This window comes from Pararge aegeria, chromosome 22, assembly GCF_905163445.1.
Source record: "Pararge aegeria chromosome 22, ilParAegt1.1, whole genome shotgun sequence".
Lineage (NCBI taxonomy): Eukaryota > Metazoa > Arthropoda > Insecta > Lepidoptera > Nymphalidae > Pararge > Pararge aegeria.
Genome location: NC_053201.1, coordinates 302,415 through 328,765, shown reverse-complemented (window position 1 = coordinate 328,765; position 26,351 = coordinate 302,415). Strand labels below are relative to the sequence as shown.

Below are 26,351 nucleotides of genomic sequence, written 5' to 3'. Positions count from 1 at the left end.
TCGTGTTCGCGCTCTCGCATCGTAGCCTGTGAAGTCGCGGAAATTATATTTGCGAACTTTTCCATCGTACTTCTTTTCGTAGCAATATTGATCTTTTTATTTTTTTTTCAAAATATAGACAATTTACTTATTGGAGGGTACTCGAAGACATTTATTGTGTTTTGTGAGCGTTTTGTTTTTTTTTTGGATCCGCAAAATATACCGCTGATTATATTCTGGGTAAATACTGTCTGATGCTTTTTTTATGTTCTTTTTTCCCACTCCCGTAGGTATTAATTTAATATTTAAAATAAGTATTATGAATAATATTTACTAATAATTCATCGCACCTGAAATAAAGCACGTCTTAATCATCGAAATCGAAGGTTTTAATATTTTATAATATAGCTTTTTTATAAGCTTACTAGATGTGCACTGCGGCTTCGCCCGCGTAATTTTGGGAGGCAGCGTACTGCTACATAGTCTACACCTATAGTCATATATGAGATTTTATTTCATTTTTTTTTCTTATGTAATTTTTTTTCAATGAAAAGTATATTATTTGTAATACCTCCAAGAATATGTATAAAAAGTTTCATGAAGATCGGTTCAGTAGTTTTCGCGTGAAAGCGTAACAAACAAACTTACATTCACATTTATAATATTAGTATCTAGGGATTATAGGAAAAGTAAAAGAATTTGTTGAATTTAATCACCGCAAGCTCTTTTTTTGATAAATTGATATTTTATGTTTATTTTTGTTTGAACGAACCAAACAAGTTCATATTTATACATTCTTATTATTTTTTCTGATATTTTAGTTATTTATTTATAAATTTTATAACATATACCTTCATATTGCGTCCATTTAATTAGTCAAGCAATAATCTATATTGGTTCTCCTTATCCTAAGGTTGCCTGGAAGAGATCGCTAGTAAGCGATAAGGCCGCCCTTTGAGTTTATTATTGTTATGTATCCTACTTTTTAAGTTTATTATTGTTGTGCCCATTGTTTTTTTTTTCCTATTTGTGGTGTACAGATAAAGTGTATAAATAAATAAATCTATGTTGAACCTACAACGTAGAGCACAGTAAAGGCGATGAGTGGTACTTGGCAATCATGATCTTCATCATGATATCAACCCATTACCCACTACAAGGCACGGGTCTCCTCCCACAATGAGGAGGGGCTAAAAGGCCTCTGTGAACATTATGGAGAACTCGCAGGCATGCAGGTTTCCTCACGATGTTTTCCTTCACCGGTGATATTTTAATTACTTAAAACGCACATAACTTAAAAAAAGATGCGTACTGGCATTCGAACTTGGTCCTCCGAAAATGAAGCCGGAGTCCTAACCACTAGGCTTTCACCGCTTAATTATAATACAAGTAAAATCATTTAATTCATTCGTTCTTGTTTACTAAGGCCGTACTCCGTTACCCTACTATTGGCCGGTAAATCTGGCAACCTTAGGTACTTACAAAACTCAACAAATGCTGTCATTAACTTTTACCATGGATTTGTCTGTGGTTTTCCTTTAAATTATTAATTGTTGAGTAATATAATTGCCGACTCACAACTACCTACTTTCGATAAAAGGAAAGAAATATTGCGAACAAAATTTAACGAAAAAATTCAAGATCACGGTTAGAGTCCCGTAGTCCAGAATTAGTTATGATATTCTATTCACTAAAACCCTAAGTACTTACAAAACTCAACAAATGCTGTCATTAACTTTTACCATGGATTTGTCTGTGGTTTTCCTTTAAATTATTAATTGTTGAGTAATATAATTGCCGACTCACAACTACCTACTTTCGATAAAAGGAAAGAAATATTGCGAACAAAATTTAACGAAAAAATTCAAGATCACGGTTAGAGTCCCGTAGTCCAGAATTAGTTATGATATTCTATTCACTAAAACCCTAACGAAACATTTCAGGCAGACGTTTAAAAGTGTATGTAAAGTCTATTATTCAGTTGTTACGCGTGACGAAGTCCGCATATATTTAAATATCGCAGGAACAGTAGGCTTTCCGAGTCCAAAGCTGTGGGTTCGATTCCCACAACTGGAAAATATATTTTGTGTAATGAACATGATTGGTTTCAATATTGATCAGTCATCTGGGTACCCATAATACAAGCTACGCTTACTTTGGGGCTAGATGTGAAGTTGTCGTAAAGAAAAAAAAAAAGTTATCCCAGGGTAAAATGTATCCTATGCCCGCCTCCACGATACGCTTGCGTGGGTAATACTATTTTCTAAATCCCCAAGAACGTTACCCGGATGCTTTTCTGGAATAAACTTTCCTATCTCCAAGCCAGCTAGCTCATGTAACTTTATTTACCAAATTTCATCATAATCGGTGTAGTGTTGGAGTCGAACATGGATAACAAACAGATAATATATAAAAAATTGTAACTAACGATTACTGACCCGATTCGAACCCGGGACCTCGTGTAATATAGTCGAACATGCTAACTACTAGACAAACGAGGCACAGTTAAGAAAATCATGAAAAAACATACCCGTCAAATTTAAAACCTTTATGTAACGTCGTCAAAAAATTTGTAGTAGTATCATAAGTAAAGTAAGCTTAACCCCTCATTGGGAGGAGAGCCGTGCATTGTAAAGGGCCGGTGATGGGTTTATATGATGATGATTATGATGTGAAAGCAAGCTTTATACTGCAGCAGGTTTTAAAAGTTGAATATCGAAACTGTGAATTCCGTTTAAAAATATCGTTATAGGATATTTTTAAACCTAATTTGTAATTGTAATATTATGTTGTAATGCCGATAGCAGGCAATATGAGGACGATAGAATATTAAAACGTTGCGACCCGAATCTGGAGCGTTTGGAATTGAATAATACGCAACTACCTACACAGTACAATAACACTATTATGAAAGTGACATTGTGAGATAGCTACAACAGGAAAACTTTTTTGAAGTTATACTTCTTTTGCCGCGTTAGGGAAAAATGATGAGAGTAAATTTTTACGATGCGCGCGCACACCGTCACGAAAAACCGACACCCTGAAGTTAGCTATAGTCAACAATTTTGTTTTTCAATAAAAGGTTTGACACTGCACACTTTGAATTGTCAAAGTTTGCGGGCTTATTCTGGTGATTTAATTGATTCAATTGTACAAACAAAAAAAATTGGTTGCCTGTAAAGTCGGTATACGGGCGAAAGTTTTACGTGACAACGACTTTGAGTGGTAAAATAATTTTAATGTGAATATTCATTCGTATAGTAGGAAGAAGGATGAAATAATAGTAACAATTTAAAACATTTATTTATACAAAGAATTATATTTAAAACATTAATTTATACAAAGAATCTCGCACTGAATTTCATATTAACAAAATTTTATTTTTACCTTTACACATACATACGTATTTATATACAAATATACATACAATAACTTGCAATACATTTGCGTACAATGAAACAGCGTATACTACAAAGGGACGCGTGCCTTTCACTTTTTATGTCTGTCTCTCTCGCTCTTAGGCGGGCTAACCATGCCCGAGTGGAAGGGACGCGTGCCTCTCACTCGCTCTCATTGTGAGCGCATAACGTGAGCGGAGCGTAACGCAGTTTCTTGAAGTGTCACCCGGCAAACCAATTTATAAGACGTTGTCACGTCAAAACCTCATATTTTAATGCCGAAACTTAGTTTTCCGATAGTGCGGTTACTAGATATAGCGTTACAATAAATCTTTCAATATACCTTTTTCTATTGTTAGAGTAGTTTTTTCTACAAACGCAGAATAAGGCGAAAGATAACATTTTTGAAAAGATTCTTATCTTGTTACGCCAAAGAAGTTTAACTTCTAACGCGTGTACATAAGTACACACACGTTTTTTTCAAGTGTTAAGACGGCATTTCTATTTAATAATATTTTAAGGACGCGTCACGTTTAGGCTTATTACGTTATATGAGATAGAACGAAGATAAAACGTAGAGAGAAGAGAGCTACACATTGTGATTTATGCCTAGGATACTTTAAATATGTAATTAAATATGTAGGTTATACTCTTGTTGTCTACTCTATGACAGATTATTGAAGTAATAAATATGGAGGGCGTGGAAAAGTAAAAGTGAATTTAATATGAATAAAGTGGTGTTATTGTACTGGCTAGAACTTAGTTGTAAACGTAGTTTATAAGAACGGCATTAAAATCCCCCTTTCACATGCACCTACTCATTTCTCCTACTATTAGGAGCAGATTCGTAGCAGTTTCCTTATGCTCCAACCTATAGTACTACAAGGATATCTTCGGGCTACTATCGCAGATCCAGTCATGAGTACACAATATGATGAGACAAATTTAATAAACGTTTCAGGATAATGTTAAGGAAGTAATGTAACAGGAAAGCAAATGAATTTAATAATTATTTTCTAAACGTGAACAACTCAACTGGAGTTAGGTTAGGTTATGGATAGAACACGTTCAAATGCACCGGCCGGTCCCCCCTAACTACAGCAAAAGGGATCTAAGGGTCAATGCACTTTGTCACGTCTCTAGCGCAGTAAATATTATATAATTAGGTTATAAAAATATTATATAATTAGGTTAGGTTAAAAAATTGGTGGCTGTACTCAAGTCATATTTCATTATTTACTTTACTAGTAGTTACTCTCCATTTCGGTCAGGTAATTTTTCCGGAAAATAATTGTCATAATTAAACGTACATACAACCTCTTACGCCAAAAGACATGCTTAGTTTTAAGCTGATGTCTAATGGAAGAACGAGTGTGTATTCCTGAAACAAATAAGGCATCCTTCTAATAGGATTTTAAAGAAATAACTCATATAGTAGTAACTCATAGTTGGTAGCAAACTAATCTTTAAAGTTTTATTATGTCACATCCGCTGTATCATTTAGGGCTTTAGACACCTGAAACGCTAAGCCAAAGCCAAGGATACCTCCTTTTTTTTTGTGGGACCTCCTTATGGTAGGTGGAAAACCATCGCCTATATCCAGATCAACTGTTCACAGGGCATGCAAGGAGAACGTCCTACAACATGTTGCCCTGTGTCCATCAATTTGAGGCGTAGGTGTTAAGCCTCATGTGCCTGTAATTACAGCGGCAACCACGCGCTTCAGGCCGGAGCACAGCATTGAAACATTGCTGCTTAGCGGCAGAAATAAGCATTACGATAGTACTTCCCCGGACGAGCGCTGTCACAATAAGCTCCACGACAAGACATCGCCAATTGCACGCCACGTAAGTTTTAAGAAGTAAAAACGAATAGCTTTATGTGAGAGAGCTTTTCTGGGGAACTACTACGACCTCTTGTTTGTCTGCCGCTAAGCAGCATTGTTGCAATGCCGTGCTCTAGGCTGAAGGGCGTGGTTATTGGTGGACCAACCTGAGGACATTTTTCTTGCGTGCCCTGTGAAGTGTTGCTCTGTTTATAGACGCCTATCGGGTGGGCCATCTGCTTGGTCGGTCAATTATTAATAAAAAAAGTTACTTAGCGGATGTAGGTAGTGACTTAGCACCGCACTTTTACATCATTAAGTAGCTCGGATACCGACAAGTTATAAGTTATAGTTGGAAAATCCAAAAAGCCTCAGAATCTCATTCATTACAATAACTTTGAGATTATTTTTAGATAATAATTAAACTACATCTAATTATACCGCGAAAAGTAATAAGCTTCTATTCCTCGAAATACTGAAGCCTATAAAAAAACACAACTCGATAAGTGAAGTATTTCGCTCGTTATCGTGACCACAATACGGGATCCGCACATAAAGACACACGGACGTCCAAGACGGAACTTTTTTAAACGATTTTTTAATTAGTTAAAATATAAAAAAATAAAAATAGTGTTCAAAATAGTGTTTATCACAACATTTGTCTTTTTTTTTTCATGATCTCTAACGTTCACGAGGTTATTTATTATACCTACTATATAATTTCACGTAATCTATTCTTTAAAATAATTGTTTTATAAATATAACCTAAAATAAACTATAATACTACATTTGTCAATTTATATTTACTTATAAAAGCAATAAAGAATAAAAAAAGTGACATTTTAAGTTGGAGAATCACTCGGTGTGCGTAAACTGACAGTAATACCCACCTCAACGCTTCGCTTATGAGGCGTGCAATAGTTTTACATGTAAATCTCAAAGGTGCCTATGACTTGAAGCAACAACCTCTGACCATTACATCACCACGGCTTACATCAAAAATCAGTGTTCGGACGGTTCACGTTTTCCTCAGTTACAACATATTACACCGTCCATTTCGTATTTAAAATCTATACAATTTTAAAAAAGTACACAATATAGTAGTAGTAGTATACAATACGCGCGCATGTATCAAAGGTACATACTTTTTTAAAATTGTATCGTTGGAGAGACGACATTGCTGTCGCAGGGCCAACATGGACGGGGCTCGCCACCAATAGAGTGCAGTGGGGCAAGATGGAGGAGGCCTTTACCCGAAGATGGGTACCCAATTAACTTTAATGCATATATATATTTTTTTGTAATTTAATGTTTAAACGTTACTTGGGACTAAATGGCTTAGTTTATGTACCTTTGATAGAAGCGGTGAAAGGTCAGTGGTTCGGACCTCGGCTAAAGTTTCGGGAAGCCGAGTTTTAATCCCAGCACGCACCTCTAACTTCTTAGTTATTTGCGTTTGAAATATTAAAGGAGTAAAGGAAACCCCTCGTGAGGAATCCTGCATGCCTGAGAGTTTGTCCAACAATCCGCACTACGGCTGAACCCTTCTCATTGTGGGAGGAGATCCTTGCCCTGTTGATATGATGTTGATAGTCTAGCTGTGTTCTTGTTCTTGAGTTCTTGAATAAACCACCTGTTGATTAATAAATCTCGTGATATAATTTGTAAAGCCCGCCAACCCGCATTAGAACAGCGCGGTGGGTCAAGCCCTGAACCCTTCTTTCAAAGGCGTATTGTGTCTAACAGTATGTAAATAATAAGTTGAACGTGATACTTATCCTAACTAATATTATAGAAGCGCAAGTGTGTTTGTTTGTTTGTGTGTCCTCCCTTAACTAAGCAACCAATCATCTTGATTTTGGCACAGTGTTGCTGAAAAGACGTATAGTAAACCCAGTAAAACAACTTGGACTTGCAATACGCGCGGACGAAATGGGTGAAAAACAGCTAGTAATAATATAAACATATACTATAACAGGCGCTCCCATTACTTGTTTGTCTATTTGTGAAAGCTAATCTTCGGAAATTTTTTGAACGGAGTAGGTAATTTAGGTAAATATTAATCAATATTCCTTACTAGAAGGCTAGTTTGAAAAAGGCTATTAAGCTGATGAGGTGGGGATAACCACCCCCACCTACCATCCCCTTATGAGGATGGGATATTTTCAGTATTTATAATTGTTGCAGGTTGTGGATAGTTTAAAAGAAAATACGTATGCACTTTGTCAAGGTTTAATTGCGACTGGTTATTAGTATTTCACATTATTTCATTGGGATGGCTATATCCTATACTTATGTGCGCTGTGTATGTATAATAGGAGAATGTTTGTATGCGTGTTAGCTGAAAGTCTGAAAGAAGACGTGAAAGTTGATCTTTTTGGTATTTAGCCTTATTTGACGCAACAGTAATAATGATAAACTTTTATTCGACAATTTTTTTCGATCATCATTATCATAATCGCTTCAACCCATCACCGGCCCTCTACAGAGCACGGGTTTCCTCCCACAATAAGAAGGGGTTAAGACCGTAGTCCACCACGCTGGCCTAGTGCGGATTGGTGGACTCCACACAACTTTGAGAACATTATGTAGAACTCTCAGGCATGCAGGTTTCCTCACGATGTTTTCCTTCACCGTTGAAGCAAGTGATGTTTTAATTACTTAAAACGCACATAACTTAGAAAAGTTACACGTGCTGGGATTCGAACTCAGACCCCTGAAAGGGAAGTCGAGCTCTTGTCCAATGCGCTATCACCGCTTCATTAGAGAAATATTTAGAGAAATATCTGGACAAAAGTGGTAACCATAGAATCAGCTGTGTATACATAAAGGGGTCACTAAAAGTCAGGGGTTATAATATATGTCAGCGGAAAGAAGATTATGCTTTTAGAGTTCCAGCAGACGTTTCCCATGCAAAAAAAATGCCCATGGAGGGTGGATCTAGTCCTAAGAAAATATTTCATCATCAATCAATAGGCTACAACAGTCCACTGCTGGACTAAAGGCCTTCTCCCAAGGCCCAACGGTTTGCCCAGACGCTGGGCAGACGGGTTGGCCATCGCAGTTGATGATAGTAGAAGCAAAGATGACCCTTTTTTTTGTTTTTTTTAAATTTTTTTAAGGGTTGGTCTTATTATATCTTTGAGAACATTGTGTAGAACTCTCAGGCATGCAGGTACTACTCCTACCCAATGCGCTATCACCGGTTTACCACTTATTATACTTAAAGAATGGTAAAGGTATAATATACCGATCAGTTATTCTAAGGCGAAACCGACTGCGATAGTTGTGTCACTCGGCATCGGTATCGGACCCCCTAAATCGCTAGGTGATGCGTCTTTGTTGTTCCAGAACAAGGGTCCCACCTGTCCAGACCAATGGTGTTCAAAAATTATAAATTCCAAACTGTCCCTGTCGCGGATGGAACCCGAGACTGCCCACTTATAAGACGCTTATACCGCGCGAGAAAAAAACACATACATTCGTCGAATAGGTACCCAACTCCCTTTTGACGTCGATCAAATGTAACGTAAAGTGCAAAAAGAGGTAGCGACGCGCCAAATTAGACGCAGTAATAAATAAACGTTATTACACCGCCATAAACAGATAACCATCGAGATAAGGGTACCCACTCGCGCTAACGAAAGCTAACTTTTGTGGAGCGATATATTCGAATACTTACAAAAGCACTATACAAAAGAGAAAACTGCCTGAAACATATAACTACATTTTACAGTACTAAATTGAACTTCGCGGAAACGAAACTTTGGCAGGCCTTAACAGGATTTATGGTATTGGCCATTAGTTGCAGTGATCCCCAATACCTATTGTAATGCGTGTGTATGAAATGATTAATTTTTTTATTTTCATAGCTTATATTGTCCTCCCTGAATATTTCACGATTCCTGTGGCTATTATTTTAAGCGCATAATTCTGTTAGTACCTCTTCATGTTAAAATTATAGCTTTTTGAAGTTATACTTCTTTTGGCGCGATGGAGAAAGATGATGAGAGTAAATTCTAACGTTGCGCGCGCACACCGACACCTGGATTCTACATCGTAAAGTTAGTTCTAGGTGGCATGAAAATCGATAACTATGTTCAAGTTGTATATTCTAGTATTTTTATATTTGGAACACGTGTTTCGTAACAGTACAAACAGTGTGAATAAATAAATATTATAACGTTAATAAAACCTTTTTTATTAAAATAAAATATTTTTGATTAATTTTAATATTTATCGTTAATCACTTCTGCATTTTAGTTATGTTCCATACGCCAAAGAAGTATAACTTCCAACGCGTGTACATAAGTACACACACTTTTTTTTTATATATGTAGTAATAATTGACGGACTTAGCAGATCTTAGCAGATATAAAAAGATCAACTCTTTGTAGAGTATGCAAGGGCCACCTCCTAGAAAGTGCCGTTCAACGCCCTGAGGTGAAGGTTTCAAGCCTCATGGGCCTGCAATTGTGACTTAACTTTACAAGCCCATGAGCTTTACTTAGCCAGGTTAGTCGGGAAGCCAGGGAAAGAACAAGTTAGTGCTTTACAGGACTTTTACGAACGAGCTTTGTCGCAATAAATAAGCTCTACTGTCACTAAAACGGACGTCTGAAAGGATTGTGATGAATTTCGTATAAAGGTTGACCTCGGCGATTCCCCAACAACCAATTAATGTTACAAATAGAAAACCTTACAAGCTACGCGGCGCGGTAAAGGGCCTGAAAAGTAAAATGAATTTGAGCGCGGGCTACAACGCCGCATTCAACCTGAGTCTTTAGCAGCGTTGAAGTTTGCGTCCTGCGAGCGACCAATCATAAGACTTGCTTTAACGGGCGCTTCTGGTGATTGGTCGTGCACTGGGCGCAAGTTGAACGCCGCAGTTTTGTCATGCCTTTAGTATCGTCGTGTGTCTAAAGTGCGTTTACGCCTTCCCAGTTGGTTTGTGGTGTTTCATTTGCTTAGGTATTTGTGAGTGTTTGTGCATTAGCGCTGATTGTCGCCCGGCCTTGTCAACAGTGTAATGGCTAAAGCAATAACTAACTATGTTTGATGTGATCCTTGTAATGATGTTGTTTGCGGGACGCAACTTGCATACAAGCTGTACAGAGTGTGATCTTATGTGTAAACAAAACCCATGCACTAGAGTTTGTTTATAACGAAGTAAAATAATTTTAAATGACAATCTGAGATGGTGATAACAAAAAAAACACCCGGCTAAGTTTGTTGTGGGCTTCTTCTTAGACCAGGATGCGTTTGGAACCCTCGTAGCTTTAGTTTTAAGTTAACTAATGTGGTTATCGCCATCATTTCACTACCGTGTAATTCTCATGTACGCAGCAAAAGTGCCACCTATGGGCCTACTTGGATAAAGATATTTTTACTTTGACTTTTGACTTTGATTCTACGAATTTCAACAGTTGGCGACAAAGTTTTGTCTTTGGCGTGTGCGAGAAACAATGCGAAAAAAGTAAATTTTGAGAATGGTCTTCTTTATGATTTCCTCATATTTGAAATTAAATCTGGTAGCCTGGCCCTAACACCAGATGTTTTTTTACCTTTCTTCCAGAGGGAAAATCGTCAAACCTTATTGATGATTAATGTTTCTATTCTATTGTTCCAGAGTGATCTCGCAAGCAACGCAATAACGAGGTCCCTACATCTACATTCCTTCAAATAGTGTCACAAACGAAGACACGTAGAGATAAGTGACACACAATATACTTCTGAACGACACCAATCCGATACGAAACGAAGCATATAACACCAATGCTTTACCAAACCTAACGAATTACCACAGATTTCAGTGAAAACATTTCCTGAAAAAAATAACAAAATGTATAACATACCAGACGCTACCGCAGAGCTATACAATTTCAGCACGACAGTTGGGGATATGTTTAATTCCACGATGCCTGAATTGTTAAACGACACATTTAGTTCAGTGGTTCTGAACGCCACTGATGCACTGCATCCGCCGCACAGAAGCAGTCTCGGGATGTTGAGGATATTGCTGAAGGTGGCGTACGCTGTGGGCATCATCGGGAACGCGGCGGCGATACTTGCGTTAAGGATTGGGGAGCGACGCGTGAGGAACAGGAAACATCTGCTGCTTCTCACGTCCCTAGCTGTCAACGATCTGGTCGCTTTGGTAAGAACTCAGATAACGGTATACTTAAACAGACATCCGTACTTCTTTGTCTCCTTACTAATATTATATATGCAAAAGTGTGTTTATTTATTTGTTTGTCCAAGCAACCAATCAACTTGATTTTGGCGTAAAGTTAGTTGAAAGGACTGAGAGAGTAATATAGGCTTCTGTTGATCCCAGGAAAACAAACGGTTCTCCAGGATTTGTGTTCGGGATAAATGCGGACGAAAGAACTCGTGCAACGATAATTTCTATGATGGGATGATTTGTAGCGGAGAAGCCTTAGCGCATTCGCGGTCATAACACTGCATAAAAACACAAAGTTTTGTTAGTTTAAAAAACATATAAAAACCGCGAATGACTTTGCGGGCAACATGTCAATCATCAACTCATTACCGGCCTATTACAGGGCAGGGGTCGCCTCCCGGAGAAGGGGGTAGTCCACCACGCTGGCTCCGTGCGGATTGGTAGACTACATCATAAACATCTACTAGTCTGGTATAGTTAAAAACTAAACTATAGCTAATTCTTTTCTTTAAAGATGCTTTCAGAAGAAGAATAAGATTCTTAGGATAAAGATGGAAATCCGCACTGGAGCTGTAATTCCCTCCGTCCTATGAGAGAGGAGGCCTGCGCCCAGTTGTGGGACATGAGGATAATAATGCCTAACAATTAAACCTTAAAACACAAATGCCGTTCTTTTTATAAGTATCACAATTCTAATGGCCTGGAGCCAATGACAGAAGGTGCAAATGATATAAAATGAAGAAAATCTCATAAGTTATAAAAAAAACTTAAGGATAGGCATTGTAAGAGTTACAAAAAGCCTACCCTTAAGTTTTTATAACTCGTCCTGGAAATTTTCTTCATTTAATATCATTTGCATACCCTGTGCATACCCTCTATGCACGCCACTGCCTGGAGCCTAAAAATACTATATCTGACATATTATATAAATGCCTGTTTCTGTCCTCATAAAGTCTAAAATATAAATAGATCGCATAGAACCTGACGCATAGTATATACGCGGTGGAACGTAACAATATGAAAAGAGCGAGGTGTCCGTGTTCGTGTTTATTACAGTTTTTACATATGCCATGGGAACCATTGGTTTTCCTCGGTTAAGAACTCACTACTCTCCGTCCTTCCAACTAACTAGTTATTCAGTACCCGCGGGTGCAGTGGTGATCCAGTAAATTTAAGTAGAAGGTCCCGGTTCAATTCTCGGCAGGAAATGGAAATTTATAATTTCTTAATTTTCTCTGGTCTGGCCTCGTGGGAGGCTTTGGCCGCGTTTTAGTGTTCTGGAGCGATATCGTATAGATACCGATGAGGGGTATGACTGCCATACTCCCTTACTGGTTAGCCCTAAACCAGGTGAGATTTCAGTCAAGGGTTAACGTGTAGTGGACTAAAAAGAAAGCATAAAGGAAAGACAAACTTGTTAGCACAAAGTAACACTAAAATTAACTACCTAGGTAGGCTAGGCTCTAGAGCTTGCGTAAAACAAATAGAGCATGTGCATGGAACAGGTTCTGCAACGGTAGATATTCTAGCGAAATGTCGTCAGGCCCCAGATAGTCCTACTTGTAAGACGCTGGTGAGTACTAGCATGTGTCATATCACAATGTATGAATCAGACTATTTGCAATAAATACCAATCTTGTACAAAATATAAATGTATCGAAAGAGTCAATGTATGATACTTTTTTCATCTACAACATAATTTTGAACACCATGACATCGAGTTTAAAGGAACCGAATAAAATAGAATGGTAGGTTTACAAAGTGCCACCTACCATCAGCCGTAAGTGTTGGTGTTAAGCCTCATCATCATACCAACCCATTACCGGCCCACTACAGCACAGGTCTCCTCCTACAATAAGAAGAGCTTAGGGCCTAGTCCACCACACCAGCCCAGACATCATTGAGAATTCACGATGTTTTCCATCACCGTTGAAGCAGAGATAGTTAGAGATGCATGCTGTGAACTTAGCCCGCGGAAAGTGAAGCGGAAGTCATGACCCCTGGGCTGTGCCGCAGGTGGGCATGCTGGCCGCCATGCTGTGGGCGGAGCGCTGGGCGGGCGCGAGCGTGCCGCGCGGCTACTGCGGCGCGCGCGTGGCGCTGCGCGTGTTCGGCGTGGGCAGCGTGTGCATCGCCGTCACCATGGCCCTGGAGCGCTACCTGGCGCTCACCCGCCCCTTCCTCTACCAGAAGGTACTTCATCAGGGTAACATCCTTTCATCAATGTAACGAAGACATTTAAAAGGCTTCGTACCATCGCTTAAAGCATTGTAACATTGTCAAAGTCTTGTTATCCACAGACAATTATAACAATGCAATATACGTAGGGATTGATTTTAGGAGATTATAACGAAAAATACAGTAAGTTTGTTATGGGTTCTTTTTTACACCACGGTGCCTTTGGAACGCTCCTAGCTTCAATGTAGTTTAAATCATCCCATAACAATTAATAATGGGGAAAATATATAAAAGAACTTTTCAGTATACCTGTGATATGCCACAGTAACACAATTCAACGCGAAAATAAAGCATGACGACTCGATGGGCATGACAGGGACTGTCACAGATATAATCAAAATCCATCTTGCAACACTCTCAAGTCACTCGGCACTGCGGACGGAGGCTGGCACTGCCTGTTCATAGATTTATGCGTAGACGCATACAATTATCAACTCACCCACATTATAAGCTAGCTAGACTCGCCTGGCTATCTATCACTCAGATCTTTAATTATTATGTATCCGTCATTTACATGCTACAATCCTAATTGAATTACAGTGGCAAACTGATTTTGTAATAACTAGTGGTTGTGTGAGACTTTATTCACAATTTATGAATGTAGCACTTATCACGATATCACTACCATGGAAAAAATGGTCTATACGTTCAGAAAGTGCTTTCTATAAAGTAGATAAGATATTTGAACAACGCCTGCCTGTGCCTGTGCCAAGTTCAAAACCATCGCCTTTAACCAGAGCATGCAAGGAGCACGTTACACAGTGCGGTGTGAGGCTTATCGTTATCAACCCATTATCAGCTCACTAAAGGCCACGGGTCTCCGCTCAGAATGCTCAGCGTGCCGCTTTCATCCAGGATTTATGTAGTTAACCACGTTTGGCCAGTGCGGATTGGTAGACCTCACACACCGTTGAGAACATTATGCAGAACTCTCAGGCATGTAGGTTTCCTCACGATGTTTTCCTTTAAAGTTAAAGCAAAGTTATATAACGGTTAATTATAAAACGCACAGTACGAGGTGAGGTAGCTCGGTCACCCCGAAAGGTATGGCGAAGCTCTAACCTAGGCTACCACCGCTTAACTAGGCGATAGTCGGTTTATCATCATGATCATCATCATCACGTGTCGTCTGTCCACCTCATTGGGAGCACCCCGTATACGGTATAGGTAACGCTGAGTTCAACTGTGCGGGGTCGCCATTCCACCACCTTGGGGCCCCAACGTCTATCGGTTCTCCGAGCTATCTGCCCCACCCAGGCCACTTCAGCTGTGCGTTAGTTGAGCTAACTTTATCTTCTATTGATCTCCTTATTTCTGATTTGATCACGTTTAAATCGTCATGGCCCATTTGCCTGTCATAACACCCATCAGACCAAAACAGTGTTGGCGATAGTACATCCCTAGACAAGCTTTGCCACAAAAAGCTATGCTACTAATAACCCTGCGTACGCCACATGGCCCGTGTTGCAGCAAGTGACGTACTGCATGATCTGCGGCGCGCTGCTGGTGTCGTGGCTGTGGGCGGCGGTGCTGACGTGCGCCCCGGTGCTGGGCGTGGGACTGTACTACGACGCGGCGCAGCAGGCGTGCCGCCGCTACCGCGAGGCCACGCACGGCCTCGACTTCGGCTACGCAGTCTTCTACGTCATGTTCGGTGAGCCATCGCTTTGAACGGGCTAACAACCTTCACCACACATTCTTCCTTATTCATCATCATCATCATTATCTCAACCACTGGACCTCCACTACTGGAAATAGGACTTTTGTAGGGATTTCACTACGAATGAACTATGTTGTATTGTGGTCATTAATACGATGACCTAACTCGCTTTAAATACAAGGTTATCTCGTACACCAACCTGGTGCACTATTAACATTTTAGCACCACTAAGTCGGCGTTATATGTTCAATGGACCAGTCAATACACAGTATTATATAGGTGTAATAGCTCTTTGCCTTCAGCCCTATATAAGGTCTAATTTACTTTGAAGTTCCACTCGACAGTCGCAAACGAATACACAATTGTGAGCATACCAATCTCGGACCTACTAAGATCTCAAGTATGATGTCCTTACATTGTCGGCCGGCTATTACAAGCTGCGTGTACAACTGCGCACACGAGCGGACGTGACGTCATCACGTATTTATGCAGCAAGTCAATATAGCTGTGGGATCGTGCGCCGAGCGCGAGCTTTGGCGGAAACTACGGAGCTGGCGCGGATGTGGTGCAGAGGGGCGGCGGGATCCGCAGGAATGCGGTGAGCTAAAGGCGCCCTGCACGGCTAAAATGGCCAGGAGACAGTTCTCTCCCCGAAATCAGGAAAACGTCAAAATGTTGTCTTCTTCCCTAGTTAACTCTCCGAGCACTGGCGCTCAAGTGACTGAATATAATATCCAAATAACATACGTGTATAAACGGGGATAAACTTCTCCTATTCCCTGTAGCCGCGCTTTGGCAGGTGGACTCGTTAATTTTCATCCCTTGTCAGGGGATAATAATATAATAGTTGTCTCCTGCCTATATGCCTTGCCGTGCAAAGCCTCTAGCATGGACAGACGATAGTTTCTCAATGGGGAAAGGAAAAAATGTATATCCCTCTCACACATTTTTATCTTTCCTAGGCTTTGTGATAATCTTAGTTTAGAAGTATTATTACCTATACAACGTGTAAATGAAAACCGAAATAATATTTCACAGAATTTAGATGTACATCATGTACTGTCTTTGAGACAAATCTATGAAACTGAAAACCTAATAGTATTTGGGTAAACCACTGCCATAGTTTTGTGTTTTAGTGAAAAATCAGTAACAGCCCTAACATCACATGCAAAATTAAAATCATGTGACTCTTACAATGTTTTGAATCAGTTTGTTAGAAAAAATAAATATACTACTTTTGATTTAATATTTTTACTGGGTGTTTCAATACTATTTCGTAGTTCTTTTAAAAATTTTATATATTTAGTGGTGTTAGACTAGTGGTTAGGGCTTCGCCTATATGTACGAGAAACTCTCATTCTGAGAGTAGATTTCTGCACAGGGTTTTTAGTGTAAGATTTCTTACCTTGTTAAAGCGCGCCATCTAGTGACTACATTGTTTCTCAATATTGTCACTAGATAGCGCTCTTTCAATTTCATACATATCACAGTTACCTTGCACGCGATAAACATAAGACTCCACGCCACTCTTATTTCTGCCGCTTAGCAGCATTGTTGCAATTCTGTGTTCCGTCTGAAGGGCGTGGGTGTCGTTGTAGTTACAGGCACACGAGGCCCTCGCCACAAATTGATGGGCACAGAGCGGCATGTCGCAGGACGTGCTCCTTGCCTGTGAAGTGTTGCTCTATTCAGACGTGATATTTTCCTGCTTACCATATCAGGTGGTAAAGTCATCATCAAGTCAAAAAAAAATATTTCTAGCGTACTTAGAAAATCTCCTTGAAGATTGAGCACCGTCGCCAAAATCGGTCAGTGAAACTGTGTAAGGTTTGAACTTTCTTAATTCTGTGAATTAAGAACATACAGAACCGTCATGCGAAAACCGCGAAAACGCTTCGCGTACGTCTTCACACCCGCGTTATGTTGCTAGCTCACAAACTTTTCCCATTTTACGGTAAAGAAGAATTTTAGAGGTAAAATAATTGTTGGCAACTCTTAAGTGGCGTGGCGTGCACTTCATACATGCACAAAAGGTAATATATAGCTATAACTGGCAACAGATGAGGATTTTGATCCTTTATGCCATTTCACTGCTTTGTGCTTACCCTGGTTCAAATTCCCGCGCACGTCTCCGGGAGTGAAGTAACTGTCCGAGAAACACGACTAAAGTGGTTTGTGATGCTTTAATGCTGGTCGTGTGCGGTTCTGTCAGGCACGTTGCTGTGCGCGCTGCTGGTGTACTGCAACGCGGCCGTGATCCGCGCGCTGTACGCCATCACCGCGCCGCGCGCCGGCAGCTGCCCCGCCGCGCCGCGCCGCGTGTCGCGTCGCAGCTGCGCGCGGCCCGCGCTGCGCAACGCCGCCACGCCCGAGGAGGTGGCCTTCAGCCGCCTCATGGCCGCGCTGTCCGTGCTCTTCATGTGCTGCTGGCTGCCGCAGATGGTGAGCTCTCCTCGTCGCATTACAACATAGGCCATAGGTCTTTTGTGGGGAGTTAAGTGGCGTGCATAGAGTGTATGAAGAAAATCTCGAGTATGAGTTATAAATACTTGAGGGTAGGCTTTCTATAACTCTTACAATGCCTATCCTTAAGTTGTTTATAACTGGTACTCGAGATTTTCTTCATTTTGTCTTCCACAATCCACGGTCCTGGACCGCTTGCCTCAAGCGGTTCCCAGCGACTCATCTGTCCTATGTCTACCTACGCTACGTTTGTCGGTGCGGGGTTGCGACCCCGAAACCGGTGACAAATGCTAAATAATAAACATAATAGTTTGATTCAGACATTATGGCTTACCACGTTATTGTGGGTATCAGAAATAGAGTATCAGAGAGCTCAAATTGTCCTCATTTGCAATCAGAAACAAATAGCATTCTTGATGATAAGAACGTGGGTGAGCAGAAACGGCATTCTAAAAGCATTAATAAATAGATACGACTCTCTTATTTACAAGCTTTATATAAGCTCCATGTAGAGCTGCCTGGAGAAAATGCCAGAAAATTGTTTATTTAATTTGAAATATACAAAAAGTTACAAATTTTGTATATTTAAAATTAATTATTCTGTTGTATAATAGTGTAGATCGGTCTTAGTTACCCAATAAAGATTTATTATTATTATTAATATGTGTCGCGGAAATTAGCTGCGGGTAAAGCTTCGCGCAGGTACTGTACCATCCCGCTGATTGGCTGATACCAAAATGGCTGGTATAAAAAAAAAGAACAGCAGGTTCAGGAACTCTACAACTGTTTCTTACATCTAAATAAAACTAGAAGTCGTTGGTCTCTTATCAGACAAGAGGCTTTAAATTCTGATGGTGATTATTTACCCCAATACCAGTTTACCCTGAAACCACAGCTAAAACTCGTCCGGGAAGTACTTGCCACCACCATGCTTATCTCTGCCGCTTAGCAACATTGCTCAAATCCGGTCTGAAGGGCTAGCCGGTGTAATTACAGACACATGTGGCTTAACACCTGCGCCTGTGATGGACACAGGGCGGATGGATTTCCACTTATCAACATCTGCTTGGTCCGCAAACTATTAACATAAAAATAACCGCCGGCACAAAGTTAGGCATGACTGAACCAGTACCATGGAATCCAAAGTTGAACCTAACCACCGCCGAGTCAGTTAATAGATCAGTATCACTGAACTTGTTAATGGGATGGGTCGTTAGTATTCCGGCGGCGTGTCGGCGGGGTGTTGGCGCGTGTCGGCTACTAAGTTCCTCATCGACATGACCGACAGCCTTGGGGCTCCATATTCATAATTGCAAGCATTAATTAAGAATGTAAAGTAGTGTACGACGACTCTTTGTCTTGATTTTTCTCGTTCTTAATACCTAAAGTCACTGCCAATCTTGTTTATTAGTAATAATTGACGGACCAAGCGGATGATCCACCGATGGTAAGTGCAAAACCATCACCTATAGACAGATCAACAAGTAACTGGGCATACAAGGAATACGAGGAACACGTCCCAAAACAGTAAGCAGTGGCTTCCCAGGACGAGCTCTGCCACAAAAAAGCAGTGAGCTTTTTTGTGCTTGCTTGGTTTTCGTGAGAAAACCTGCACGGCTGAGTACTCCAAATTGATCTCAAAAGCTATGGCCTAAACCCTTCTAATGGCAAGAGGCGACCCGAGCCCTGTAGTAGGCCGTCAATGGGTTACTTTTTTTTCTTTTTGTTAATTAAATAAATGATATATTTCCGTGTAAAGTTTATCACAAGCTTCTTTTGTTCGAATTTGTGTGCTGTACCGGTGGTAGAGTCACTACAAATATACTGACTTGACATCTCAAAGTAATAACTCAGTTCTTCTCCAATTCTCAGTGGAATCTGCCTTCCGGACCGGTGGTTGGGTCACTACAAACAGACAGACTTAACGTTTCAAAAGTGCTTATGTTAGGCCTACTTGAAATAAATAATAATAATAAGTTTATTCATAAACAAAGAAGAACCTCCTTAGAAAAGAATTAATTTTCAAATTTGATTTTTTTTTGTCGAGGAAATTGTTTTTAATCTTTTTGCTTACACGATACTTTAGCAGGGCACTAAATCATTCACTAAGTCAATGGAGGATGGCTACCCACAGCCATATCATCATCATCAATATTCCAGTCAGCATCGTAGTATCACGGAGCTATTTTTGTTTTTCAATTAGCGAGTGTACTGACGTAAACATTTTTACGACGAGCACGTCGTGGGAATAATAAAAATAAACATTTTATTATATTGTAGGAATGCGATCCTATTTGATTCTATTGAATCTGTTCAAAACTATCGAAGACTGTCTGCATTACTTTGATAGAATAGATTTACCAAACTTATCTATCTATACTTTTATATAAAAGTACTTCCTTGCTTTTGAATTTTCTTTTTGATTCCTGAACTTTAAAGATATAAATTAGAAAAATTTAATTAGGAAAAGCTTTAACATTTAATTAGAACCCGAAACAGTTATTTATTAAGTTATCTGTGTGTCGTTCTTTTTGCGCATTACGAAAAAACGGCAGACCCGTTTTGATTGCAATTATAAGTTTATATAAATATGAGTAATGTAAAGGATATATCATATCCTAAAAACCAATAGGGTTCCTTCAGAATGAGGGGTTGAAATTGTGTATTGATCTCACTGTCATATAACTCTGTTAGACCTGAACTGATTTTAACGCTTATTTGTTTATTGGAAAGGTTTGATTTTGCTATCATAATTTTGTTATCCAAATATTGTAAAGATTCTGATGACTTTTACGGAAACCAAAACACAGAACTCTCCCGCATATTGGATGACCACTTGACCAATATCATCATCATCAATCAACAATCCTGATACAAAATATATTTCTCTGATGGTTTTTATAACAAAATATTACTATCAATTGCTGAATAGAACCCAAAAACTCAGGCTCGCATTATAAGTAGGAACAACAAACGCGTGCGTGAACATTATTCAGTTCCGTGTGTTTTGTGTTTAAATGAACGATAACAATAATTATAGTGGGAAGTGATTTGTATGCGATACGTGTTCCGATGGCCGGCGAAATATTTCATTGTTTCGATAAATGGCAGTCGCTATCAATCCATCCTAGGCGTGCTATGGTATGACGGGTTTACTGCCAAAATAACTAGTTGCCCACAACAGTAGTAGTAGTACAGCTGTATGTGACAGAGCTCCTCCGGGGAAGTACTACCGCTTATTGCTATCGCCAAGCAGCATTGTTGTGTTCTGATCTGAACAACGCGGTGGTTGCCGGCGTAATTACAGTCGCAAGAGACTTAACATCTACGCCTCATGATTGACACTTTGCAGGAAGCTCCTCACATATCCTGCAGAGCTATAGAGATCATATCCTGCTCTGTTTATAGGCGATGGATTCACACTAACCATCAGGTGGACAATCCGCTTGGTTTATTAGTCTAAAAAAAAAATTTGGCGTTGGGGAAAATAACACCAATTAGAGTTTTATAAACTAGTTTAAATCGTATAAAAGGCAGGAGGACGTTGGCCGGGTCCGCTAGGAATATATATATACGAAAAAGTAGCGTAACATAAAGTATGATATATTAATCAAATTCGGTAACATACCAACTGCATTGCCTACCTACAAAGTACGATGGAGTATTTTAATCAAATAAATTCATTAAAGAAATGCAAAACTAAACATTCTGGATTGGGGACATCCTAAACATCTTGTTGTATGTAATTCCTGTTCTTATTCCTAAACCGAATATCGAGAAACTCAATTTATAAGTAGGTTTCCCATGATAAGCGAGTTGAATTTTTTATGAATGAATGAATACACTTTTACAGAGATATAAATACAGTGCAAGAGAGTACAATTTGGTGGCCTTATCGCTACATAGCGATTTTATGTGATTTAAACTAAAAATTAACAGTCTACGTTTTCCCGAAAACTCCCGACTCAAAATCATTGCTTTTATCCAACAAATAACAATTTATATATCGATATAATGGTCGCTATCAACAATTGGATGCCAATGGCAACGTAGCGTAGAAAACAATCCTCCCTATTTTCCGGGTGTCATAACATACCCCGGCTGCACTTGCTATCGCTCCCCCATGTTTGCCCGTGATGCGCTCATTAGCGCGCGGCTAATATCTGACAGCGAAGTGATCCGCCCTACATTACATTTTAACGATTTGTTTTCACAAGATTTTATTTATCTTGCCCGTATTTGTATTTCCAGTACAGAATGTTTGGGACACGTTTTTTTTTCGATTGAGCAGATATTTTGCGGTGCTATGTAGCATTGTGATGTAGCCTCCCTGCTGGGCCCAGGCCGCGTCTTTTATAGGAGATAAGGTTTTAGAGCATACACTCACCACCGTAGTCTTATGCGTTTTGGTGGGCTGTAACGTCTATAATCACAAGTGTTAATAACCGGGGTACTAATCAATTTCCCAACCTCGGACTGGTACTGAAAATTCTTTAACGAAAAATACACAATACCATTTTTTTGGCCCCACCCGGGATTCCAACCCAGGACCTAATGATCTGTAGTTGAACATGCTAACCACAAAACTAACGAGGCAGTACAATGGAACCAAACCGGTTATGTGTGAATGGTGCATATAGGATCAGGATAGTTAATTTTGATTCAGGATAGTTAATTGTTACGAAAGAACAGCCTAGAACAGAGATAATATCTATAGGATCAGGTCAATCTTTAGCCAACAGACAATGGTGTCTAGAGGCGGTTGGATGAAAGAAAGGAAATTCATAGCAAGCGTCACGCTTTGACGCTTTTTAAACTTCTGCAGTGGAAGCTTGAAGCTTTTGATGACGCTGACGATATTGGTCTCGATAAGTTACTTGTCAGGGTCTTATATCAAGCTAAAGCATAACCTTTTTTTATACATGTAGGTAACTATAAATAATTTAAGGAATGTCGGTTATTGAACTTGCCAATACTGCGTAGAAAACAATTAAGGTGTAAGCTTTTAAACTGATCTTAAAAATCAATCCGCTTCTGTTTAGTTTGCTTCCTCCAAATAGGTAATAGAGGTGAGATCAAATTCAAGCCCTAACTTCATCATCATCAATTCAGCCAATTCACTGCTGGACATAGGTCTTTTGTAGGGAGTTCTACGGTCCTGGGCGGCTTGCCTCCAGCGGCTCCCAGCGACTCGCCGTCCACCTCGTCGGGGGTCGACCTACGCTGGGTTTACCGGTGCGAGGTCGCCATTCCAGCACCTTGAACCCCAACGTACATCGGTTCTCCGAGCTATGTGCCCCGCCCATTGCCACTTCAGCTTCGGCAAGCCCTAACTTGTCTCTTTTATTCTGTGTTGTTAATTCGAATAAAATTTAACGGCCGATTGGCGCAGTGGGCAGCGGCCCTGCTTTCTGAGTCCAAGGCCGTGGGATCGATTCCCACATCTGGAAAATGTTTGTGTGATAAACATAAATCTTTTTCAGTGTCCCAGACACTGTTTATCTGTATATTATTCATAAAAATATTAGTACCCATAGCCAAGCTACGCTTACTTTGGGGCGATGTATTTATTGACGTAGTAGGTGTATTTATTTATAGATATAAAAACAAAAGTATCGTACCTTTTTATAAATACGTAGGTAGTCAACTAGTTTGAGTAGACATTATTGGGACTAATCAGCTCAATGATAGCTCGCAATTAATTAGGATTGTCACTGCAGGTCGCCCCGCCTCGTTGGACCGCACCCGATCGATTTCTCGGGAACAGTGCGACGATCTTAATCTTTCAATAACAAGTCTTTAACAGCTATTAATTTATCCGAATTACGAACATATAGAAACCGTATTCAAGACTAATCTTAAAGCATTAAAAAGCACTCCACTTTAGTAGTTTGTCTAGAACAGGCGGTTTGCAACTTCATTAAATTTATTAGTTGATATGATAATGTCGATGACAATAATCCGAAAGCTCCCGCGTGCAGGTGACGTCGGTGCTGTACCTGTCCATGGAGGAGACTGATTGGATGAAGGTGCTGAGCCAGCTGTCGGACGCGCTGATGCTGCTCAACTACGTGCTGGACCCCGTGCTGTACGTGCTCATGCGCCAGCGCCAGCACGCGAGCGTCGGCTCGCTGTGCCACTCCATCGCGGACTGCTTCAAGCGGGTGAGGAGTTTGCATCGCTCACGCTTCACACTGCTCAGTGTATTACAGACAGTGTTGCAAACCCTACGTTTTAACAGTAGATTTGTACCCAGGGCTACTCTCAGCGCTACTCACACATCGGGAAAAGTGAAATTAAATTTTAAAAAAACATGTAGTTCTCCAGCATAACCATATCACAACAATCGTGAGCTGGCACCTATAAAGAGCAAAAGTAGGTAGCATAAAGAAGGTCTATGAGTTATATGACACCATGTCAGAGGATAACAGTGTGCGTAAAAATTATAGAGAAAAAACTAGTAATGCGGCTTTCAGGTTGATGCCCCCGTTTTCATTAACTTTTTTTTTTTTAAATTAGCGTTCAGTGCCAGCTGTTCATAATCGTCATCATCCACTCATTACCGGCCGGAAAGTATGAAATATGCCTTTTTTTACTTTACTACTGGTTTCACCTGTTATTTTTATTGCTGTGTCTAAGAAAAATTAATACATCATTGTTCTTAGACTTCGTAGTGTTGAGCTGATGTTTTTTAGTTTCTTGGGGTGCATCAATATGCAGATTAGCGCCCATGAGTGGAGTGGAAGCAATAAATCGCGCGTAACGATTTAACGCCGCTCTAGGTGCGCGAACAATGACACATTGTGCGTCGTTTGGCGAGCCAGCATTAATCGCCGCCTCACATCAACGCACAATGGATACATTTGCAATTTAAATATTTGCCTAACGACCCAACCTGTCGTCGGTAGTAGCCATTTAGAACGTAGTCCAATTCCGCGACCACTTCGAAGGGAAAGCTGAAACGTTTTGAAAACGCTCGAGGTGATCGACAAAGCTTAGCGAAGGTTTGCGCGTATGCATTGCCCAAACGTATTTTAGGTTGAGTATTATCAATTCTTAACATTAGTGTCTCATAATTTACGTCTACCAGCCGTAAGATATAGATTTTTTTTATTTCAGTGGGCCGATAAATTCCTTGTGCAATTGAGGTGGTACAGTTCTGTTGATACCAACCATAATATCTTATCTTACTAAGATTTCTATGATAACTACGTAGTATTTGTATCCTCTTTGAGATTTGATATTTATATCAAGATTTCCTCTACCTCCAGAGTTCACTTCTAAATGAGACTTACGAATGGTCAATCCTTCATGGAGTAGTATCACTATGCAAAAACTTTTGTCTTTATTATTCCAGAATCATAAGACATCGACGGAGTCAATGAAGACGTCGTGCTGCCCACAGGAGACAGTGCTGGTCAGCGACAGCTCCGGCGCGGAGATGCGTCCGCTGCGCCCGCCCGTGTGCCTCAAGTTGGGCGACTGACGCGCGCGCGAGCGGCCGACGCGCGACTCCAGACATGCAGATGCCTGTGCTGGCGCTGATTTCTACATTTGACTGCTATCATTGTATCAACTTTCATCGTTCTTAGGTATCAAACGACAGACGCCACTGTAAACGTTTACCAAATTCCACGGCCTTGCGCTGCCTAAATACGACTCCCTGCGAATTATTTGATTTTGTCGCTATCTGCAGATTATCCGCCTAAGAAAATTTTATATTTTATGAATAGTCTAGTCATAATTCTTTTATCTGTCTCGCTGAAGCGAAATTGCGATCTTATACCAAATCTACTATCTCTTGGAAGAAGCACTATTTCTAAACATGTTATTGTATTTTAGGGATTTAGGTATAACTAGTGAGCTTACAAATAAGATACCTGTATATGAAAGTAACATATTAAATAAATGTGTACAACAGACAGAATTAATGGATCGTTTAGGGACTTAACAGTATATAATACAGTCTGATGAGTTGTAGACTAGCACAGTCCAATGTCTGGGTGAAGTACCGAGTGTCTAATGCTCCAACTACCGGAGCTCTAGAAATACTATGACATGTTGCGTCGTACCCTAACTGTCTAATAAGTACCTACCTAAGACCAAATACTAATGGCTGGAACCACGCATAATTTCTGTTATTCCCGTTCCACGCATTATGTTATACAGCCTAGAATTTTTTTCCCAAAGCGCTATTGCTACATGTATCCAGATTAGATTGCTCGCGGTTGGAGCCAGTGGCGTATTTAAAGATTCAGCGCCCGATAAGTTTGGCCTCTCCAAAATTAATAGAAAAAGCAAAAAATATATATACACAATAATATCCAACACAGCATAGAGCATAGCGGCTTCGTCCGCTTGCAATCCCATAGGAACACCCTAACACTCACAGCTTGTCGCCCCGGGCCATCACCCTCTTGGCCCTAGAAGTCTTACGCCCATGGTTGGAGCACAATGACAGTGCTCGTGCTCCAATCTGATGAAGTAGGCAGTTTAAATGAGGAAAGACTGCACTTCAAAAAGCCCTTAATGAGGATAATTTCGAGCTTCCAAGCATGGAAGCATTAGGCACTTATTTTTGACATTCATTGACGTCAGGCCGTT

At 40.1% G+C, this 26,351-nt stretch overlaps 1 protein-coding gene across 2 annotated transcripts; it reads left to right on the top strand.

Moving 5' to 3' along the window:
- Positions 1-26,105, top strand: LOC120633778 (prostaglandin E2 receptor EP2 subtype). 2 transcript variants are annotated; one of them, XM_039904125.1, is made up of 7 exons: positions 1-219; positions 10,832-11,359; positions 13,403-13,579; positions 15,095-15,278; positions 17,497-17,726; positions 23,729-23,911; positions 25,105-26,105. In XM_039904125.1, the coding sequence occupies exons 2-7, from the start codon at positions 11,045-11,047 to the stop codon at positions 25,231-25,233; spliced, it is 1,218 nt and encodes a 405-aa protein (XP_039760059.1). In that variant the 5' UTR covers positions 1-219; positions 10,832-11,044; the 3' UTR covers positions 25,234-26,105. The 2 variants fall into 2 exon arrangements, with proteins under 2 accessions (XP_039760059.1, XP_039760060.1); XM_039904126.1 differs by lacking the exon at positions 1-219 and adding an exon at positions 5,163-5,224.
- The last annotated feature ends 246 nt before the right edge of the window (positions 26,106-26,351 follow it).

Bases quoted from the DNA above. Each gene is read 5' to 3' on its own strand.
- LOC120633778 (XM_039904125.1), top strand. From the start codon at position 11,045: ATGTATAACATACCAGACGCTACCGCAGAGCTATACAATTTCAGCACG. The intron at 15,279-17,496 runs GTGAGCCATCGC...CGGTTCTGTCAG, and splicing joins AGTCTTCTACGTCATGTTCG to GCACGTTGCTGTGCGCGCTG. The intron at 17,727-23,728 runs GTGAGCTCTCCT...TCCCGCGTGCAG, and splicing joins GCTGCTGGCTGCCGCAGATG to GTGACGTCGGTGCTGTACCT.